Below are 18648 nucleotides of genomic sequence, written 5' to 3'. Positions count from 1 at the left end.
TGCTGGGATGAAGGAGGAGCAGGTTCTGGCCAGTGTGGTATTTTTCAAGTGTAGAATGGTTGAAGGATTAAAATCATGCTTGCAGTTGGAAAGAATGTAATTTCAGTGAAAACTGCTTTTGATTTCACAGGATAATGGAAAATCACGTTCTACGCACATGCAATTATGTGATTTAGTAGTACTGGTCAGATGAGAGAAAGCATGTTCTTTGTTTGCAATTGGTGTAACCACATACTTATTTCTTTAGCCCACAGGTATAGTCAAACTGTCCCTGTTTTCAAAAGTTTCTCGGTAAGACAGTTCTGGGAAAAGGTATCTCATGCTTCCTTTTTCATTCACTCACCTGAAAGTAACTCAACTGTTACTGCTTTTGCCTAATCCTGGACTGCATCTGAAGATAAAACATTTAACTGATTCCCTTCTAGATTAAGTTTATTGTTACTAAATAGTATGGTTTTAGCCTAGTCGAACTAGAAAAGATGTACAAAATGCTCCTTTGGACTAGAACAGCTGAGCTAAAATGCTGGATTTGCACTAGTGATTACACAAAATTAATGCATCTCTTGCTCTCAATTTTTTTACGGTAGTTTCAAATTCGACACCAGCAAAACAAGATAAAGAAGCTGGAACACACAGTGAAAACACAAAAATCTGTGAGTTAAACATGTATCCTTAACATATATGTAGCTATGAAATCAGGCCATTTCCACATGAAATTAATACTTGTTCAAGTGAATTTCACTTGCTTTGTTTTCACTGATAACAGGCAAGTCATAGAATGGATAAACATATCTGTTTTCATTTGTAGTTCTCTGTCTCTAGATGGATGGGAATCTGTTTCTGTTTTGCAACTAGCCTGTAATGATTTTGCTTTTGAGAATCTTAGTAACTTTTTTTACAAAATTGCATATAACTGTTTTGAATACCTTGTAAATCACTTGCAAAACAGAAAGAAGTAACATTTTTTTTCTTTGAGATTTTTATCTTATTATTTTGTCTTCCTTAAGGTGTAACGATACTGTTGGAATATTTTGAAATTTATACAATGTTGTAATTGTAGAAATATTTGCCAGTGGTAAATCTAACTTAAATTAGCCTTTGAATTTATTAAGTGGACTCATTCACTTGCTTCCAGTATAAATTGATAGGGAACTTTCTGATGTGTTCAAGATAATAATTTCTTACTGTAATTTAAAGATTTGTCTAAAATTTCAGGGAGGTGGGAGGGGTTGTTTTTGGTTTTTTTTTTTTTCCTGTGTAAAATATTTGAGCTTATGCCACAATCCTGCAAAGAACCCTCTCTGGAAAAAAAACACTCTGACCATATAGAGCTTACTGCTTAATTACCATGGAAAGATTTTGATACTTTAGCCAGAAAGTTTGGGATTTGAGAGGTAAATTCACTGAGAGATTTAGGTGATTAATTTGTAACTTGTCAGGGATTTGAAGACCTACTTCTGCATGCATCTTAACAAAAATAATAAATTTGCAGAATTTAGTATTCCCTAGGTGCTTAAACTTTCATGAGTCCAGGTACTTCCAACAGGTAGATCATAATGGAGGGGGATTTGAACTTTGCAATTTTGAACTCTGGAATTGCAGTTCATCTTCAAAATTAGTTTTAGGCCCCTACATGACTTCCTGTATTTCAACTATACTTATTTGCACATTGCTTTATTTCCATTTCAAAAATTCACCTTTCATGGATCTTAAGCAAACATAGTGGCCTAATTTCTTTCAAATTGAAAAATTCATTAGATATTCCGATACTGATCTACTTAATTATCCTCCTTAGTTTTGAACAGATATATTCCAAGTTAATTAACATTTAGCTTTTATGTCCTTTTCTGTCCTGTCAGATCCATTTTAGAAGGACATTCAGACATATTCTGCCATATAACAAAAAAGAGAAAGTACAGACATTCAGAAGTTACTTTAAAGTATTAAATAGATATATATTTTAATTAGATATCTGCTTCATCTTCTTTTTGAAGAGTATGTTTATCCATTTTACATTGAAGTATCATTCATTACAAAAGTTCTGTTTCAGTGAACCAATTCTCTCATTTTTGCACATGCAGGTTATTTTACAAACAGAAGCTGAAGTAAAGCAAGGGAAGTCACCTTCAAGGCTTGATAGCTTTATAAAGACATTGGAAGAGGACAGAGACTACTATAAATGTGAGACTGAGAATTTGCTGAAGGTATTTAGAAACGCATTTTCAAGTCCTAAGCAAACCTCTACTTGTGGCAGCATGTCAAAAAAATTTTCATCCATCCAGGTGAGCTTGGGAAAACACTTTGGAAGAGGAGGAATGCATTTTTTTAAAATGTTGGTTTATCTTATGCTAAACTACCAAAGCCATAATTACCAGGAAGAAAAACTATTGGATTATAAACAGAAGGATGCGTAAGATAGGAATGGGCCAATAATGTGAACTTAACTGCCACTTTACACGGCACGCATGTATATCACTTTAAATGGTTACCAACAACTGCTTACATTTTAAGTAATTATTAACATGATGGCAGTACCATCTGTGATAGACATTTGCTGCTCAAAATAATGTATTTTACTGTATTTAGTGTGTTTTAGAAAATGGTATGTATATCTGATCTCTAATACTAAGAAATATATATGTACAGTCTTGACTGTCTAGAGGTTACTAGGTTGAAGGCTTATTAAATCTTTTATAGAAATTTCCAAACCAGAAATAAGAAGAAGGCATACCAAGTTTTGTTTCTCTGCTGTAACCTTATATCACCTTATTCTTTCAGGGAGTGAGTTCTGATCCAGAAGTTTTGAAAATATTGAGAGAACGTGAAGAACTTAAGTCAATGCTGAAAAAATACGAGCGCCGTGTGGCAGAAATTCAGGGTAACTTCAAAGTTTTAACAGCTGAGAGAGACAAAATTGTCAGTCTTTACGAACGGGTAATTTTATTTATATTTGTATGATTAATTAAAATAACTTAAGGTGATGTGCAAGGAAAAAAATTTTTGTTTTTGTGTAAAAAAGAAAAAATGCAAAGCATTTGTTTAAAAAATAGAAAAAAAATCATGGAAATTCTGGGATTTGAAGCTATCAGTTAAATACAAGTTTGTAAGCGCTATCCTGAGTTAAGAATGCTTTCCTGAGTCAAAGAATGTATGCACAAATCGTTACTTCATCTTTGATACTGCACAGTTTCTGGGATGCTCTGCATTACCAGCCATACGCCACAGTAATATATTACATTATCTATTCCATGTTTTTGTTATGCTGCTGTTTTTAAAAACAGGCACAGGAAGATATTTCCCAACTTCGTCAGGAAGTTATCAAATGCCCCAGGACTCCTAAAAGTACTGTGACAGCTCAAGCTATGTTAAGACGCGTGGAGATAGAAAGGGATACGGCACTGTCAGATTTCCAAAGGATGACTACAGAACGAGATAGCCTCAGGGAGCAGTTGAAGGTTTGATTCTGCCCCCCACCCTGCCCAAGGTTATTTTAACATGAAAGCTACTTAGTATTGTAATTAAAGTTGCTAAAGATTTCTATTCTAATCCTGAGAGTTAATTGCATTACATGTCTGTGGTGAGTTCAGACTATGTGTGATTTTGTTGTTGTTGTTATTTGATACAGATTTCCCAAGAGACTGCGTTTAATGAAAAGGCTCATTTGGAACAGAGACTTGAAGAGCTAGAAACTACTATTCAAAATGTAAGGGAAAATAATTATTTATGGAATTGTAAATGTAATACAGGTGATGTTCATGGTTAATCCTGCAGGACCAACCTGGCTGCTTTCTCTCAGGAAACAATAGGCTGAGAGCAGTAGATGTTATTTACCAAGACTGTAGCAAGGCTTTTGACACTGTTACCCACAGTGTTCTTGTTTCCAGGTTTGGATGTTATGGTCTGGATGGGTGGGCAGCTAGATGGGGGAAAATTTGATTGGATGGTCAGTCTTATCAGGTAGCAGTTAGTGGGTCGTACTTGGCCTGGAGAGTGTTAACGTGGAGCACCACAGGTGTTTGTTCTGAGGCCTGTCCTGTTTAACATCTTTATCAGTGCCCTGAAGGAGGTAACAGCATGTGTGCTCATAAAGCTTGCAGATGACACCAAATTAGGGAAAACTCTTGATGTACTCAAGAGCCGGTCTGTCATCCACAGGGACCAAGACAGGTAGGAAGAATGGACAACAGGGAACTTATGAAATCCAACAAGGATGAATGCCAAGTTCTGAATTTGGGAAGGAGAGACACTGGCACCAATACAGGTTGGGGACCAATGGGTTTGAGAGCAGCTCTGCTGGAAATTCAGGCCCTGGAGGCCCTGGTGTACAGCAAGCTGTACATGAGCCACCAGTATGCCATCGTGGCAAAGAAGGCCAAGAGTGTACTAGGCTGCATGAACAGGACACAGCCGGTAGCTCAAGGGAAGTGGTTGTCTACCTTTACCGAGCACTTATTAGACCACATCTGGAATACACCACATCCAGTTTTGCCACCACGGTACAAGAAACACATTGCCAAACTGGAGGGACTTTAATGGAGGGCTCCCACAATACTTGGGGCTGGAACACTTTCCCTATGAGAGGAGGCTAGTGGAACTGGGCTTGTTCTACCTAGAGTAGAGGTGGCTTACAGGAGACCTAAGTCTTACTTGCCAGTACTCCTCAAGAAGTCAGAAACAGGCTTTTCACAGCGGTGCCTAGTGGAAGGATGAGCAACAATGGGCATCAGTTGAAATGAGAAGGGTTCAGGCTGAATACAAGGAAATACTTCTTTCCCATGAAGACAGTCAAGCAGTCACCAGCCTTGGAGATTTTCAAGACCGGACTGGACAAAGTCCTGAGGAACCTGACCTCAGAGCTGGCCCTGCTTTGAGTAGGAGTGTAGACTAGAGACCTCCTGGAGTGCATTCCAATGTGAATTATCTTATGATTGTATATCATTAAGACCTGATGCTCCAAAACCAAACGTAATTGTACCTTTCTGGCAAGTCCTGTTTAAATGGTTTAAGTTACTTGTGTGTGCAATTGTTTGCTAACATACAGTGCTAAAATAGAAAATGAAAACATTAATAAAATTAATATAAATCTTAATATATTTACAGTCTTGGTAGAACCTGATTTTTAAATAGATTAACATTGATTTCTGTATTGTATCTTTCTTCTAGATCTTGTGGTTATAAGTTCTGGTTCATTTTCTTTTTCCCATTCAGCCTTTTAAATCTTACCAAGCTTATAAGTATAGTTCCAAGGATTATAATATTAAACTGATTGCATCTGTGATGAAGAGTACACAGTAGGCTTAAATAGCTCTGAGTACTCCGAGTAGTAAATTAGCTTTAATCACACACTTGACAAATGATGTGTAGTGAGTATTGGGAATAGTCCTGTTTTATCTCTTATTTATATCATCTTATTATATCATCTTTATATCTCTTATTATATTATCTTATTTCTTCAGTTCATTTGGTACCCTTTGAGGGTGATACATCAATATGAAATTTATGGCACTAATATTGAAAAAGTTACTGCATACCAGAGGCTTACTGACTTCCTTTTCAGCAGTCAGTGACACCGAAATTAGTACTGAAAGAATCAGTAAATGAGGAGAGAGATGAGATGAGAATTTTTTACCTTAAAAAGAGCTGTTTCAAATAATTTAGAAAGGGCAGTTCTTTACATGTTACGTGTAAGCATTATAATAATGAAATGCAGCTTTCTTTAAACTGGAGATTTCAAACTAGCTTTGCTGGAGTCTGTGCAAGCATTTCTGGACCCGTTCTTTGTTCTAGGTCCAGACCTAAAGGTCTCATAGTGGTAACTTGGTCATAGAGTGCTTTATGCAAATGTTTTATAGTGATTTCTTTATCCAGTTATCAGCACAGCTATATAACTTAGTAGAGGCCTAAATCCATCATTGGTAGTGTTGTATCCCAAACTGTGATTTCTCCCTTCACACACTAATAATAATGCTTTCTGTTATGTTATTTTGCACTGAAAACTTTTCATGTTGATCAATGCCAAACATTTTTGCCCTTGGCATAATTACCAACCTAAAATTTACTTTAATAAATGAAAATATTCCCAGAGATCTGAAAGACAGGAAATTGATTGTCCTTCAAAGCAAGTGAAAATCGCATTTCAGCTCTTTGCCAACTACCTTCAGAAGACTTGGAGTCAGGCCCTGAGTAAATGAGATACTTGGACATTTCTCCTTCAGTAAAAGATCTGTGCTAAAAACAGAGTAGAATTTGAATTAATAGCAGAAATTCTATGTATAAATCAGCTTTTTTCAGCTTTTAATATTTAATTATATTTATAGTTAGATAGTGAACGGTTAGAACAGATGTCCAAAGTGGCACTGATGAAAGACACCATTGATTCTCTGGAAACCGAGATTAAAAGATTGGCAAGAAGAGCACTGGACTCTGAAACTGAGCTGAGCCGACAGGAAGCTGAATATATTTCACTTAGGTAAGTAAAAGTATAAAATTGCATTAGTTTGACGAGTAGCGTCAGCCTATGTTCGTTGGTTTTCATAACTATTATATAGCTCGAAGGGAAAGGAATTTATGATAGTTGTTCTTATAAGCCATCCTTCTTTTTGGAATGAAATTGTTTTCCTTGTTGCTTATTTATATGTAAATGTTCTTGGCTTGTTGATATTATGATATGCTGAAAACCACTTTCAGTGAAAAAGTAAAATTCACTCTGACTTAGAGTTAGGAGCTTTCTATTAGAAGCTGCAGGGATTGATGTTTTTTGGTATATTGCATATGAATTAAATTTTTTTTTTCATTTTTGTTGTTGTTTTTATACAGGCAAGCAAACACGCATAAAGAGTGTCAGGTGTAGTTAGTTTCAAACATCCCTTTCTTAGTCTTGGAGCGTTTTCATGAGAGGAAATAAAACTGAAGCCTTGCATAGCGTTTATGGCCTGCTGTTCACCTGGAGTTCTTAACCATGTTCAGAAGCATGTAGGGGGACTAGACTCAATTGAAGCCTTTAGGGAAGAAAGCATAGGTCAGTGAGTGCAAGATAAAAAAAGGATAATTTACTGGCTGGAGGGAAAGATCAAGCACGTGTGAAGTTTGTGCAAAGAGATAGGAAGGACTAGCTCACAGACTGAACTAGACTACAGAGTGAACAGACTGCAAGACAAGATACTGCGACTTTTTCCTCTTGTATTTCCTTAAATATAATTCAGTTAGGCAAACACTCTCCTAAACCTATGTGTCCTTACAAGTGACTGGTGTAGTCGATACACGGGTGTTGCAGGTTTTTTTGTTGGATCTTGATTGGTGGGAATGCTGGGTGCTAGTGTGCAATATTATGCTGGCCCACAATGCCTTTCTAAGGATACTGTGATTTCTAAAATAACATGAACGCCTTTGCAAATCCAGTCCTGAGCTGTTGCTTTATAATAAGTTGTCAGATTTCTGAATACTGTAAAAATTGAGGTGTTGAAGATTAGTTGCTGCTACTAAAGTATCTTTTTCTTTCCTCCCCCAACCCAGGCTGATAGTTCTCTTCAGTTTCTTCAACAGTTTGAGAATCATTAGTATTACTACTTGATTTGAACGTATGGCTTGAGTATAACTTGAAATAGGTCAAGCATTCAAATGTATGTCCCAAGTGATGATTTTTATTTTAATAATTTCTGAGAAGTTTTTACGTCCATGTGTTGTAAAGAATGCTTCTCACTTTTCTGGGATTCTTGACAGGAATATTCAGACTTCAATATCCAGTGATTAAGGTTAACATTAATAAAATATCCCAAATAGGCTAAAATATACAGAAGAATCTTGCTTTTTCTTAACTTTTGCAATTTCAGTGACATTTCAAAAAGGAAAAAATTAATATATAAACTTCTGAATTCTCCTGTTTAATGCTTCTGCTTTTCCAGTTTATTGAATGAAAAGACAGAACAGAGTCTTTCAGAGACTCAGCAAAGCCTTGTTAAGAAAAAATATGAAATGCAACTTACCCAAGAGAAAATTATGCTTTTGGATGAAAAAATTGGTGAGTTACAGAGACAGTTTTTGTAATAAAATTCAATAGGTTAATTGTAATGTTACAGCATTTTTCTTTTTCTTTTTTTTTCTTATGGGTTGAAAGAAAAAGTGTTGAATGCAAATAAATACACTTTTGACAGTTTTGATATTTCAAGTGCAAAACATCTGTTTTCTTTAATTATTGGAGGGTTTTGGCATTTTAAAGTTATGTAATAGAGCTCTTGCAAGCAAGTTTCAGTGACAGCACATACTGTCAGCTGAACAATGTGTGTTGGTACCAATGTGCAGTGCCTGAGCGTATCAGTTATATCTGTGATCCACTAAGGTGGTGGCAGCACCTCTCAGCATCATAAGATGATGATGATGGAATCAGGAAAACATCCTTTATAGTATATATCCTATATTGTATGTTGCATCTTTTTTTATATTATGGGAGTAGAGGAGATGGATACAGGAATTATTATTCCTGTAGTGGCAAGGAATATGTTCTCACTTCCAAAATTACAACTGTGTTGTGTTAGAAGTCTTTTATTATTTTCTATAGATGCAGTTGACATAATCTGTTCTCAAATGCAGTGCTGGATTTGTGAAGGGAAAATAAAGCTAACCTATAGATAATGGCATCCAGTTAAAATATCTTGTTTTCTGTTACTTACAAATTTCAAACTCTGGTTGTTTGGATTTAAACATTTCATTCAAGATGAACATTTCATTCAAATGAATAAGCATGTCATTCGAAGTGGACATAATTTTTTTTTAATGCTTTAGCTAAGGTGTCTAAGCCACTCCTGAGAAGGCTAGAGAAAAAGACGTTTTATCCACATTAAAATCCATGTATTTTGTTTTAAAAGTCCTATACCCCTGGTACAGTAAAGTAAGGGACTTAATGTTTAATGGGCATGTCAGTCTGTGTGTTGTTGCATGCTTTTGATTGTTCCCAGGAAATGTGTCCAAATGAAGCATACTTTAAGCTTCAAAAAAAAGAAATTAGCTCATTAGAGCTGAATAGAGACTTTTCAGAATTTGGCATCTGAGGTCTCATATCATCTGACTGAGGCATGTTCTAATCTAGATTCATTAGTATTTTTCATTATTGTGAGGCAAGTCCAGGCAAAGAATCTTGAAATTAATGGAGACTGCCTATAGTGTGCTATTATCCTGTCGTCACAGGGATAACAGTGGACGATGCTGAAGGAGAGGAACTACAATGTAGGTGTGAGGAGAGAATGTACTGAGAGAAGGCAGTTCAAAGGTTTTAACTCCAGGATCAATAAAGAGAGGATACTGAGATTACAATTTGGATGAGGCAGCATAATCCTAGTGAAATAGGTAGGAGAAGTAAAGTTAATAAAGAACCAGAAGACAAGTGAAGAATAGGGATGTTGGATGGACAAGAATTTGCAATGAGGAGGATTGGTTGTCAGAGGAGACTGTAAGTAGGAAATGGCGAGATTGGGAATCAGTGAAGGGAGAAACAGAGTGTGGATGTGGCACCTGAGAAAGCTGGGGCAATGCAAGAAATCAGAGACTGAAAAATAATAAAGTGAGGAGAGGGAGTGAAGAATAATCAGACACATCCAGGGAGGAGAGCTAGTATGAAGTGGTTAAAGAGACTGGAAAGATCCTTAAAACTGGATGACTAGTTCAGAGATTGAGGGTAGGATGTGGAGCTATTGGACATGCACCGTGACTAGAACCTGTAAGCAGCTATATACACAGAATATTTAGGACTTGGACAATAAAGCTGAAAGCAGGAGAAAGATTGGAAGTAAAAGGAGATTGAGATGGAAAATGTGGATTTAGGAATTTAGCTTTGGTAGGGAAAGAATCTAGGATGAGAAACCTTAAGACTTGGGGCAGACCAAAGTGAAGAGAAAGGATGAGCAGCTAATGGTATCTTCTGGGAGAGGCAGAATTGGAGAAGATGGAAAGAAATTGTGTGTGCCCACTAGAGAACCTTTTCCCTTTGGGAGTCTGGAACAGAATTGGGGATTTCTAAGTCTTGTGTTACCTTCTCTTGTCAGCAAAATAATGTAAACTTGGCAAAGTGTCTCTTTCCAGTGCTTGTCCACAGAGAGAACAGCAGTATAGTCCCCCGATGTTTTGTCTTCTATGTCATATGCCACATGATGGGAATCCAAATTGTGCTTTTTGGTTTTCAAATAAGTTAAGTAACTTATTTCAGAGACAAACACTAAGAAGTTGGGAATGCCAGTCTTAAGGTTGTCTGTACTACTTAATAAATAAAAAAAAACAACACTGGAGTTTAACTTACGGTATTGTTTTTAATTACACTATTATGTGGTGTTTTTCTGTAGGAGCCTTTGCACCAAATTTTGCAGAGTTTTGTAGGGAGTAAATCAGTGTTGTCTAGTGAAGCAAGTTTGTCTGATCTTCTCCTTAGCCGAAAATACAGTGAATAAAGCAGGTAATTGCAGAAAGAGAAAGCACACACTATTTAAACTGTTAAATATTGTTATTCAGTTATTTTATACTATTGCTGTCTGTACATTAGAATTTTGGGGTGATGCACAACCAAACTTTTCAGAATTGCTCACTAACTATACATATGACCTATTTTCATAGTGCCTGATTTGAGACTTTGGTTATTAATTTTCAGAAATGTTGAGCGCTCACAACTACAGCAGCAATCCATGGCTGGTTTTTTTGAACATGTAATACTTTCTATCCTGAAAATTTAGGTCACAGTTTGGGCATCCAAAATAATCAGATAGCATTTTCAATTGATCTTTGTGCCTTCATTCCTCCTCTGTAAAATGGTGATAACACACCCTTGCTTAGAATGACAGAATGGTTGCGGTTGGAAGGCGCTTCTGAAGGTCATCTTGTCCAACCTCCCTTCTCAAGCAGGGCCACCTAAAGCCAGTTTCCCAGGACCATGTCTAGATGCTTTTGAATACCTCCAAGGAAGGAGACTCCATAACCTCCCTCGGCAACCTGTTCCAGTGCTTGGTCACCCTCACAGTAAAAAAAGTGTTTCCTGATGTTCAGAGGGAACCTCCTGTGTTACAGGTTGTGCCCATTGCCTCTGGTCCTGTCACTGGGCACCACTGAAGAGAGCCTGGCTCTGTCCTCTTTGCACCCTCCCTTCAGGTACTTACATACATTTATAAGATCCACCACTGAGTCTTCTCTTCTCCAGGCTAAACAGTCCCAGCTCTCTCAGCTTTTCCCTATAGGAGAGATGCTCCAGTCCCTCCGTCATCTTCTTGGCCCTTCATTGGACTCTCTCCAGTATGTCCACGTCTCTCTTGTATTGGGGAGCCCAGAACTGGACCCAGCACTCCAGATCTGTCTCATCAGAGCTGAGTAGAGGGGAAGGATCACCTCCCTCAACCAGCTGGCAATACTTTCCCTAGTGCAGCCCAGGATACCATTAGCCTTCTTTGCAGCAAGGGCACATTGGTGGCTTATGTTCAACGTGCTGTCCACCAGGACCCCCAGCTTTCCTGCCAAGCTGCTTTCCAGCTGGGTGGCTCCCAGTGTGTACTGGTGCCTGGGATTGTTCGTCCCCAGGTGCAGGACTTCGCAGTACCCTTTGTTGAACTTCATGACGTTCCTGTCAGCCCATTTCTCCAGCCTGTCAAGGTCCCTCGGGATGGCAGCACAACCCTCTGGTGTATCAGCCCATCCTCCCAGTTTTGTGTCATCAGCAAAATTCCTGACGGTACATTCTGCCCCATCATCCAGATCATCAATGTAGATGTAAACCAGGAATGGACGCAGTATTAACCCCTGGGGCACACCACTAGTTACCAGCCTCCAACTAGACTTTGTGCTGCTGATCACCACCCTCTGGGCCTCTGGGCCTGGCCATTCAGTTTTCAATACACCTCACTGTCTGCTCATCCAGCCCATATGTCAACAGCTCATCTATGAGTATCTTAGGGGAGTGTCAAAGGCCTTATTGAACTCAAGGTAGACAACATCCACGCCTCTCCCGTCATCTACCGGGCCAGTCATTTCATCATAGAAGTTTGTCAAGTTGATCAAGCATGACTTTCCCTAGGTGAAGCCATGCTGACTACTACTGATGATGTTCTTGTCTTTAATGTGCCTGAAAATGGTTTCCAGGATTAGCTGCTCCATCAGAATTTTCTTTAGAGCCAGGTTTGAACACTGTCTTAGCAGGTTCCAGAGCCATGCATCCAAAAATATGAGGTGAAAATTTGAGCGCCTTTCATCTTGTGTTTTGAAATAGGGAAGATTCTGTGGAAAAAATAGAATGTGAATATATGCTATGATGTCCCTGAAAGACTACAGATCGTTTTACTTTGTATGTTTTATCTTCTGGAAGTGGTTAATAAGTATCACTCCATAAGCCCAATTACAGTGATATTTAAAGAGTAATTTGCAGCCTGCATGGTTTTTATGAGATGTAAGGTTCACTGTAAGAAGGGTTTCTGTGGTTCTTCTCTGCGAATGCAATGTATGTAGATCATATCAGGATTGATTCTCTGACCATTTAAAGGTAAACGTAGTGTGTAACACCTTACTAGCTGAATGAAGATAGGGAGAGACATATTTTAGAATTTGGTTTTGTAATAAGTAGATTGCTTTTTTATTATCTTTGCATTTTTTAAGTGGTGTTGAATTTTATAATTACATTACTCTTACTTTTACATAGAGTTCATTTAAATAAAAGAAATTGTTCCAGAAAAAAGTAGCTAATATCAGGATATCAATCTCTTGTACTTCATCAGTCATTACACACTGTAGTCTACATATTGCTTCTGTCTATTGCAATTCTGTTTAAGCCTTTATTGTTATAATACCCCAGAAAGTTGTTACTAATGATCTAAACATTTGCTGTTTAGAGACAAATTTGTTTTGAGCCAAGTAATTTAAGGCCTTGGTCTAAGGAAGAATGCCATTCTATAAATATCAGTCAGATTATTTATATGTTTCAAAAAGGTACATGCTTCAGTGTTTTCTTGAAGGGGAGCTTTTGCCATGTTCTTTTATACTTTAGAAGTGTATCAGAAGAATTTTTATTTCAAATGGGTTGAATTAATAAAAATGAGACCTTTCTGATTGTGTCCAGATAACTTTTCAAGACAAAGTCTTGTACAACAAGAGGAGATCTGTGCTTTGAAAGAAACAGTTGAACAACTTGATAAAGAGAAGGCATCTTTGCAAGACTGTGTGGAAGAAGGAAGAGAGAAGATTGCTACTTTTGAGGAAAACCTGGCAATTAAAGTATGTTCTAACATGTACATAGTCACATAGTCACAAAAGGTAAATAGGGAAAGGATCTGTTGGGTCATCACACTTATCTTATACTGGTATCTGTAACAGTGCTCAATGCTGACCTAGTTCTGCTCCAGTTTCGAGGCAACAATAAAACTCATGTTGACTTCAACAGCAGTAGGTTTGAGCAGCGTTGAGCATATCATGTTTGATGTTTTGTATGCTTTATGTTTATCATGAGAGGAGACTTTAAGTACTTTCCTGAAGTGGAAAAGAGTAAATTAGCCAATAAAATATTTTGTTTATTATAAAGTTTAGCCTAAATTCTTCCTTGGGGTCCACTGATGTTAAAGATGCAGGGTGCCAAATAATATTGCCTTTGTTGTCATCAAAGAAGCATCAGAATTGTATTCTTTTCACCTTAAGGTATATTGCAGTGTGGTTTCAAACTATATAATGAAGCTGCTTTGTTCTTAGTTCTGAAACATTATTTTTCACTTCAGCTTACGTCACCTGAATATTGATTTAGGATAAACTAAATAAGGTATTTTTTAACTGTTGTGATTGTTAACTCAAGAATTTACACTGATTTTTAACAAAATCTTAAAGAAAAGATATTGCAGGACAGGCTAAAATCATCTTGCCATACGCACTGGCTTTGCATTTTCAAAACTGTGAATTGTAAAACAGTGTCCATTTAAGAGAAGAAATGGCTGTCTCTCACCTCTCTTGTGTCTCCAGTGGAAGACATTTCCTTAGCCTATCTATGCTTCTTTTAATATCTGTATCCAAAGACTAAGGGAGTAAATTAATATACTTTGTAATGGAATTCTTGTTTTATCAATTACAAACTACTAGACTCTGGTAGTTTATTCATTGTAGAAAAGCTGTGATAACTTATCCAATAGGCAGAAGACATCATTTAGTTTTGGTAGTGTGAGCCAAACACTACCTTTAGAACCACAATGGACTAAAAAATTTAATTAAAATTATTATATTCTGCAGAAGATAATAATATTTGTTCCTTTATTTGCCAAATTAGATTATCAGAATTTTCAGCTCTAAACAGTACATGATGAAACTTGGAAAACCACAGTCCATTTTGCATTAAATAGTTGAATTAATCAGCTAGCTGAATAAAAAGAAAATATAAATAATCTTATTTAATTTTTTTCCATTTATACTGAGGAGAGGTGAGAGGTTTATTTTAATTTTTGTATTTCTTTTTAAGGAGAAAATAATTTCAGATTTCAAGATTCTGATTTCTGAGTTGGAGCATTCAACAAAGTAAGGATGAAATTTCAAGATCATTATCTAATTTTGATTAATTTATAATATTAACTCAAAAATCAAATCATAGGATGTGCTAATGTATAAATATTTTTTTTACTCTATTAAACATTAAAATGTTATAGCTTTGTGTCATGACTTGTAAACTTAACCACTGGAAAAGCTGTCATTTGTATTAGGTTGGGCAGTACTGTCGTACCTGAAGTATTTATTATTTGCTGCATAGAAAATCTGCTGAAGCACTCTGTATCTGTGAGAAAGATATCACCAGTTTGCATCAACAGCTACAAGAAACCAACAAAGAACTTGCAGAGATTAACAAGAACAGAGAGTCATTAGCTCAGGAGAATGACAGGTTGCAACAGCATCTTTCTAATATTAAGCAAGAAAATCAGGTATATTTGTACCCTTGACTAAAAGGGAAAATTGTGTATTTTTCAAGTAGTGCATAGAACTGGTGGGACCTCATCTGAAGTAAATCTGCAAACTAGTTTTTAAGCTAATTTTTCCAAGTCTGATTTTTCCCTTATTGCTCAGCTCACTTGTATAAAGAGGACCAGCTATTCTTATCTAATGGTTTGGATGTTGATCTTGAGGAACAGCTAATTAATGTTTTTTTCTGATCTTCATGTAAAACACTGTGGCAGTTATAACTATTGCTTATATGGAAAAGTACTATAAAGGCGGCAGCGAGTATTTCTTTTACTGTGCTGTGGCTGGCCTAGAGTACTTAAAAGCTTATGAATTTGACTTGCTAATAATTTAACACAGTACACACTTTAATAAGGTTCAAAACTTTATTAATAGTATTGTATTTACGTTCCTTTAAAGTGGCTTTTGGATAGAAGATGCTGGAAATATTTGGTTGTAATACAACATTACATTATCTACTGTGTTATTTATCTTTGTGCAGTTACTAATGAAAGTAGTTAAAATACTTAAACTAAAGTGTCATCTCATGCATGTACAATGCTCATGCATCAATGTGTTTTCCAAGCAGCTTGCAATTAAACTTAATTAAGCTTAATACCTGTAGTGGTTCATCACTGTGTAATGTTCTGTTTTTTCTTCTTTTTGTTCAACCTCTTGCCTTCATTTAGGTTTTCTGATACTTGCTCTTTCTTCTCTGCACTTATTCTACTGCTTAGGATATCTTTGTCTTTGAAAGTACTTTCTGCTCACCTGGCTTTCTCTTCCTCTAGAAGCGCTACCCAGTTTTGAAGGAGCAGATTAACTTCATGTGATTTTAGCTATGTAAAAGTTTAAGTTATTAAGGCTCCCTTTTAAGTGAAGAAAAGTCCTCCAGGAGGAGATTCATCCCATCCCAGTTGTTAAAGTGATTCATTTTACCTGTCTCTCTCCCTTGATTATAGAGGAAGTGTAGCTAACTAGTTTAGATCAGGTGCCCAATTCTGTGCTGCAAAAATTAGGTGAGACAACTCCCATGCTAAATAACTCTTCTCTCAAGCACGTTAATCTTTTCTCTTTAGCGCCCTCCTTGAGTATGCTAGAAAAGTTGAGGTCCTAGTAGCTTTAACCACCAAACGTAGGTAGTGAGTGTCACTAGAAACATGGCCTGCTGAAAGAGATTACTCTAGGGAATCACTATTCTTTACCTTCTCTCAGAATCACAGTTGATACTGATGAGGTCAGTGCGTACAAAACAAAGCCTCCCATTGCTTCTAGCTGCTTTCGAAAGCTTCGTGGTTTTCTTTGCAATGCCTGGGTGCTTGCAGTGAGAAACAAAAAGTCTTAGCCTCACAGGATCAACTACTTTTTAATGGGCTTGCCTCTATAATATATAATGGTTCCTCTAGGTTCTTCCATTAATATAGGCGGTATTTAAAGTAGCGTTCCCTTTTCTTGAGTTGGGCTTACAAAAAGTTCACAGAACCTTTCTCAGCAATTCACAGCCTTTTCACAATAGGAACAGGAGTTTCTCCATAGCCTACCGTTTTTTTTTTGTTGTTTTTTTTTTAATCCCCTCTGCCTGCCCCCACCCCCCCCCCCCACATACTGGTTCTTGCAGCTGAGTGTTCTCATTGTAATTTTGGAAGGAAGGAAGAGTTTCTGAACAGGGCAGTTCAAGACAGCCTTTCTGCAGGTTTTTTCCTTCACTCCATTCTCTTTCTCAAGCAATAGTTCCCAGAACTGTGTGCATTCTCCTAATACTTGTGGCTTTATTTCTCCTGATTTGGAGACAACCACTTAATTAGTTAATTCCATTTTTAGCTGTCTTCTGCTTTTCAAATGTGGGCTTTTAAGAGACTCTAACATGTGAAAAAGAGGGAACTGACTCTGAGCCCTGCTCCTTAAATGGGGCAGGCTATTTTGTTACGACCACCTAGCTGTTAAATAAATCATCTGTCTTTTTCTTCTTAACTGCTACATTCTTTTATTGACATTTTTTTTCTTTTTAAGAAGACTTAACATTATTTGTAAGTCAAAGAAGGTAAATATTTTGGACATATGCAAAATTTTATTTATAGAAATAGACATGGTTTAGATTTTATATAGCCTTTAAATAACCATTTAAAGCCATAGGCACTAGATACACAAAAATTCTATTTTTTTGTAAAGGTACAAACAGTATAGTTTAATCTTATGAAACAAATCTTTCTTCATAGGTACTATATAAAAAACTAGCACAGTATCAGAATGAGCTTGATGATATGAAGTTGAAAGCCCAGGATTCAAACACAGATGTTGTCAGGCTGAAGGGTGTACTGAAGTCTAAAGTGAGTATATGGATTAAACTTGTTAATAAAAGCTGTTGTTTTAACTAAAAATGAAATTTTAACCATATTTCCATGGAAGAATTTGCTTCCTAGCTGAAACTTATTTGCGTTCTACTAACATGTTTTTAATAGTTTGAACACATTTTCTTAGCTATTTTTGCAGTGCACAAGTAAGGAAGTATATTTCACTGTGTTTTTATATATATATGTGTGTGTGTGTGTTTATTAAACTTAAGAATTCAGACAGTGAATAATACAGAGACTTGGGACTCTTTTGTCTTTATTACCATATAGTTAAAAAAATATTTCTGCAATATATTGCTATACCTCATATTTGTAATGTTAATTTAGCCAGTTTTAACAGATGTCTTTTAAGAATTAAAATGCAGCCATCTTGAAGAAAACAGTGGTTCCTGAGAAGTCTCTCAATGTTTTGGCTAAATGGCAAAGTTGTCAATGGAAAGAAAATATCCAATACCATGTCATACCTGTAGATGTATAGATATCCCGATTTTGTGACACTTACTGTAAATTATTAAATAAACAAGCTTTATCTGTTAGGAGAGAGAGAACTGGGAGCTTTTGGAGAATTACCACAGAGCCCGTGAACAAGGAGAACGCTGGGAAGCAAAATGCCATCAAGCAGAAGCAGATTGTAGCTCTGTTAGACAGGCACTGATTAGTGCAGAGTCTGAGAACCGCAGGTTGAAAGAGAAAATGGAGTCCCTTGAAACAGAGGTTGAGCAAGTAAGTTGAAATTGTTCTTTCCATAGATCACCCTTGAAATGGGCTGGTAGTATTTTAAGCCTGCAGCTGTTTAAAGTTATGCTTAATGCCATTTCTCTAGAGAGAACTTGGTACAATGAACAGTATGGAGTTTGAGTTTATTTAATAACATGACTAGAATTCCGCTAGTCACACTTGGAAAAAAAATCTTAATAAACAATAGTATATTTCAAGGAAAAAAAGTGCTCTCATGTTTGGAATGACAAGGCATAATGTCACACACAACTCCACAGCATACCTGAAATATAACTACAGCTTTGTCACCTGTTACATTCTTGTCCCTGCTTTTCTTGCTTCCAGCTTTTCAGCCTTCTTTCTGCTGCTTTAGGTGTCCCAAAGATCCTCTTTCCACTTGAAAATGTGAAGAACTTAAATGGACTTGCACAGCATGGCTTTGAAAATACATTACGAGCATATAAACTATCTCTGGTTTTGGGTTGTTACTGTTTTTGTTGCAGATCATCTCTGCTTCCTGAATATCACGTAGGCTACTGAGGACTACCCATGCACGTTAGATACTCAGGAAGAACTAAGCTGCTGCTGTTCAGGAAATGGACGAGAACATAACAGTAGCAAAACAGCACAGGAAGATTGTGTGGCAGATTTCGACATT

The 18648-nt window shown here is 36.7% G+C and overlaps 1 protein-coding gene across 1 annotated transcript in view; it reads left to right on the top strand.

Annotated features, from left to right (window-relative positions):
* TSGA10 (testis specific 10) overlaps nucleotides 1-18648 on the top strand; it is a 28642-nt gene that overhangs the window by 3871 nt on the left and 6123 nt on the right. The window contains exons 3-14 of the mRNA XM_087759258.1: nucleotides 588-653; nucleotides 2082-2282; nucleotides 2779-2934; nucleotides 3282-3455; nucleotides 3626-3703; nucleotides 6318-6469; nucleotides 7902-8017; nucleotides 13076-13230; nucleotides 14453-14508; nucleotides 14738-14906; nucleotides 17139-17249; nucleotides 17811-17996. Coding sequence (XP_087615384.1) covers nucleotides 588-653; nucleotides 2082-2282; nucleotides 2779-2934; nucleotides 3282-3455; nucleotides 3626-3703; nucleotides 6318-6469; nucleotides 7902-8017; nucleotides 13076-13230; nucleotides 14453-14508; nucleotides 14738-14906; nucleotides 17139-17249; nucleotides 17811-17996 — 1620 coding nt within the window. The remainder of the gene's footprint in view (nucleotides 1-587; nucleotides 654-2081; nucleotides 2283-2778; nucleotides 2935-3281; nucleotides 3456-3625; nucleotides 3704-6317; nucleotides 6470-7901; nucleotides 8018-13075; nucleotides 13231-14452; nucleotides 14509-14737; nucleotides 14907-17138; nucleotides 17250-17810; nucleotides 17997-18648) is intronic.

The sequence above is a fragment of the Nipponia nippon genome, unplaced genomic scaffold (genome assembly GCF_047370975.1).
Source record: "Nipponia nippon isolate SJK-2023a ecotype South Korea unplaced genomic scaffold, ASM4737097v1 scaffold_2, whole genome shotgun sequence".
Taxonomy (NCBI): domain Eukaryota; kingdom Metazoa; phylum Chordata; class Aves; order Pelecaniformes; family Threskiornithidae; genus Nipponia; species Nipponia nippon.
Note: the sequence above shows the minus strand (reverse complement) of the source record. Positions and strands in the feature narration are given on the sequence as shown.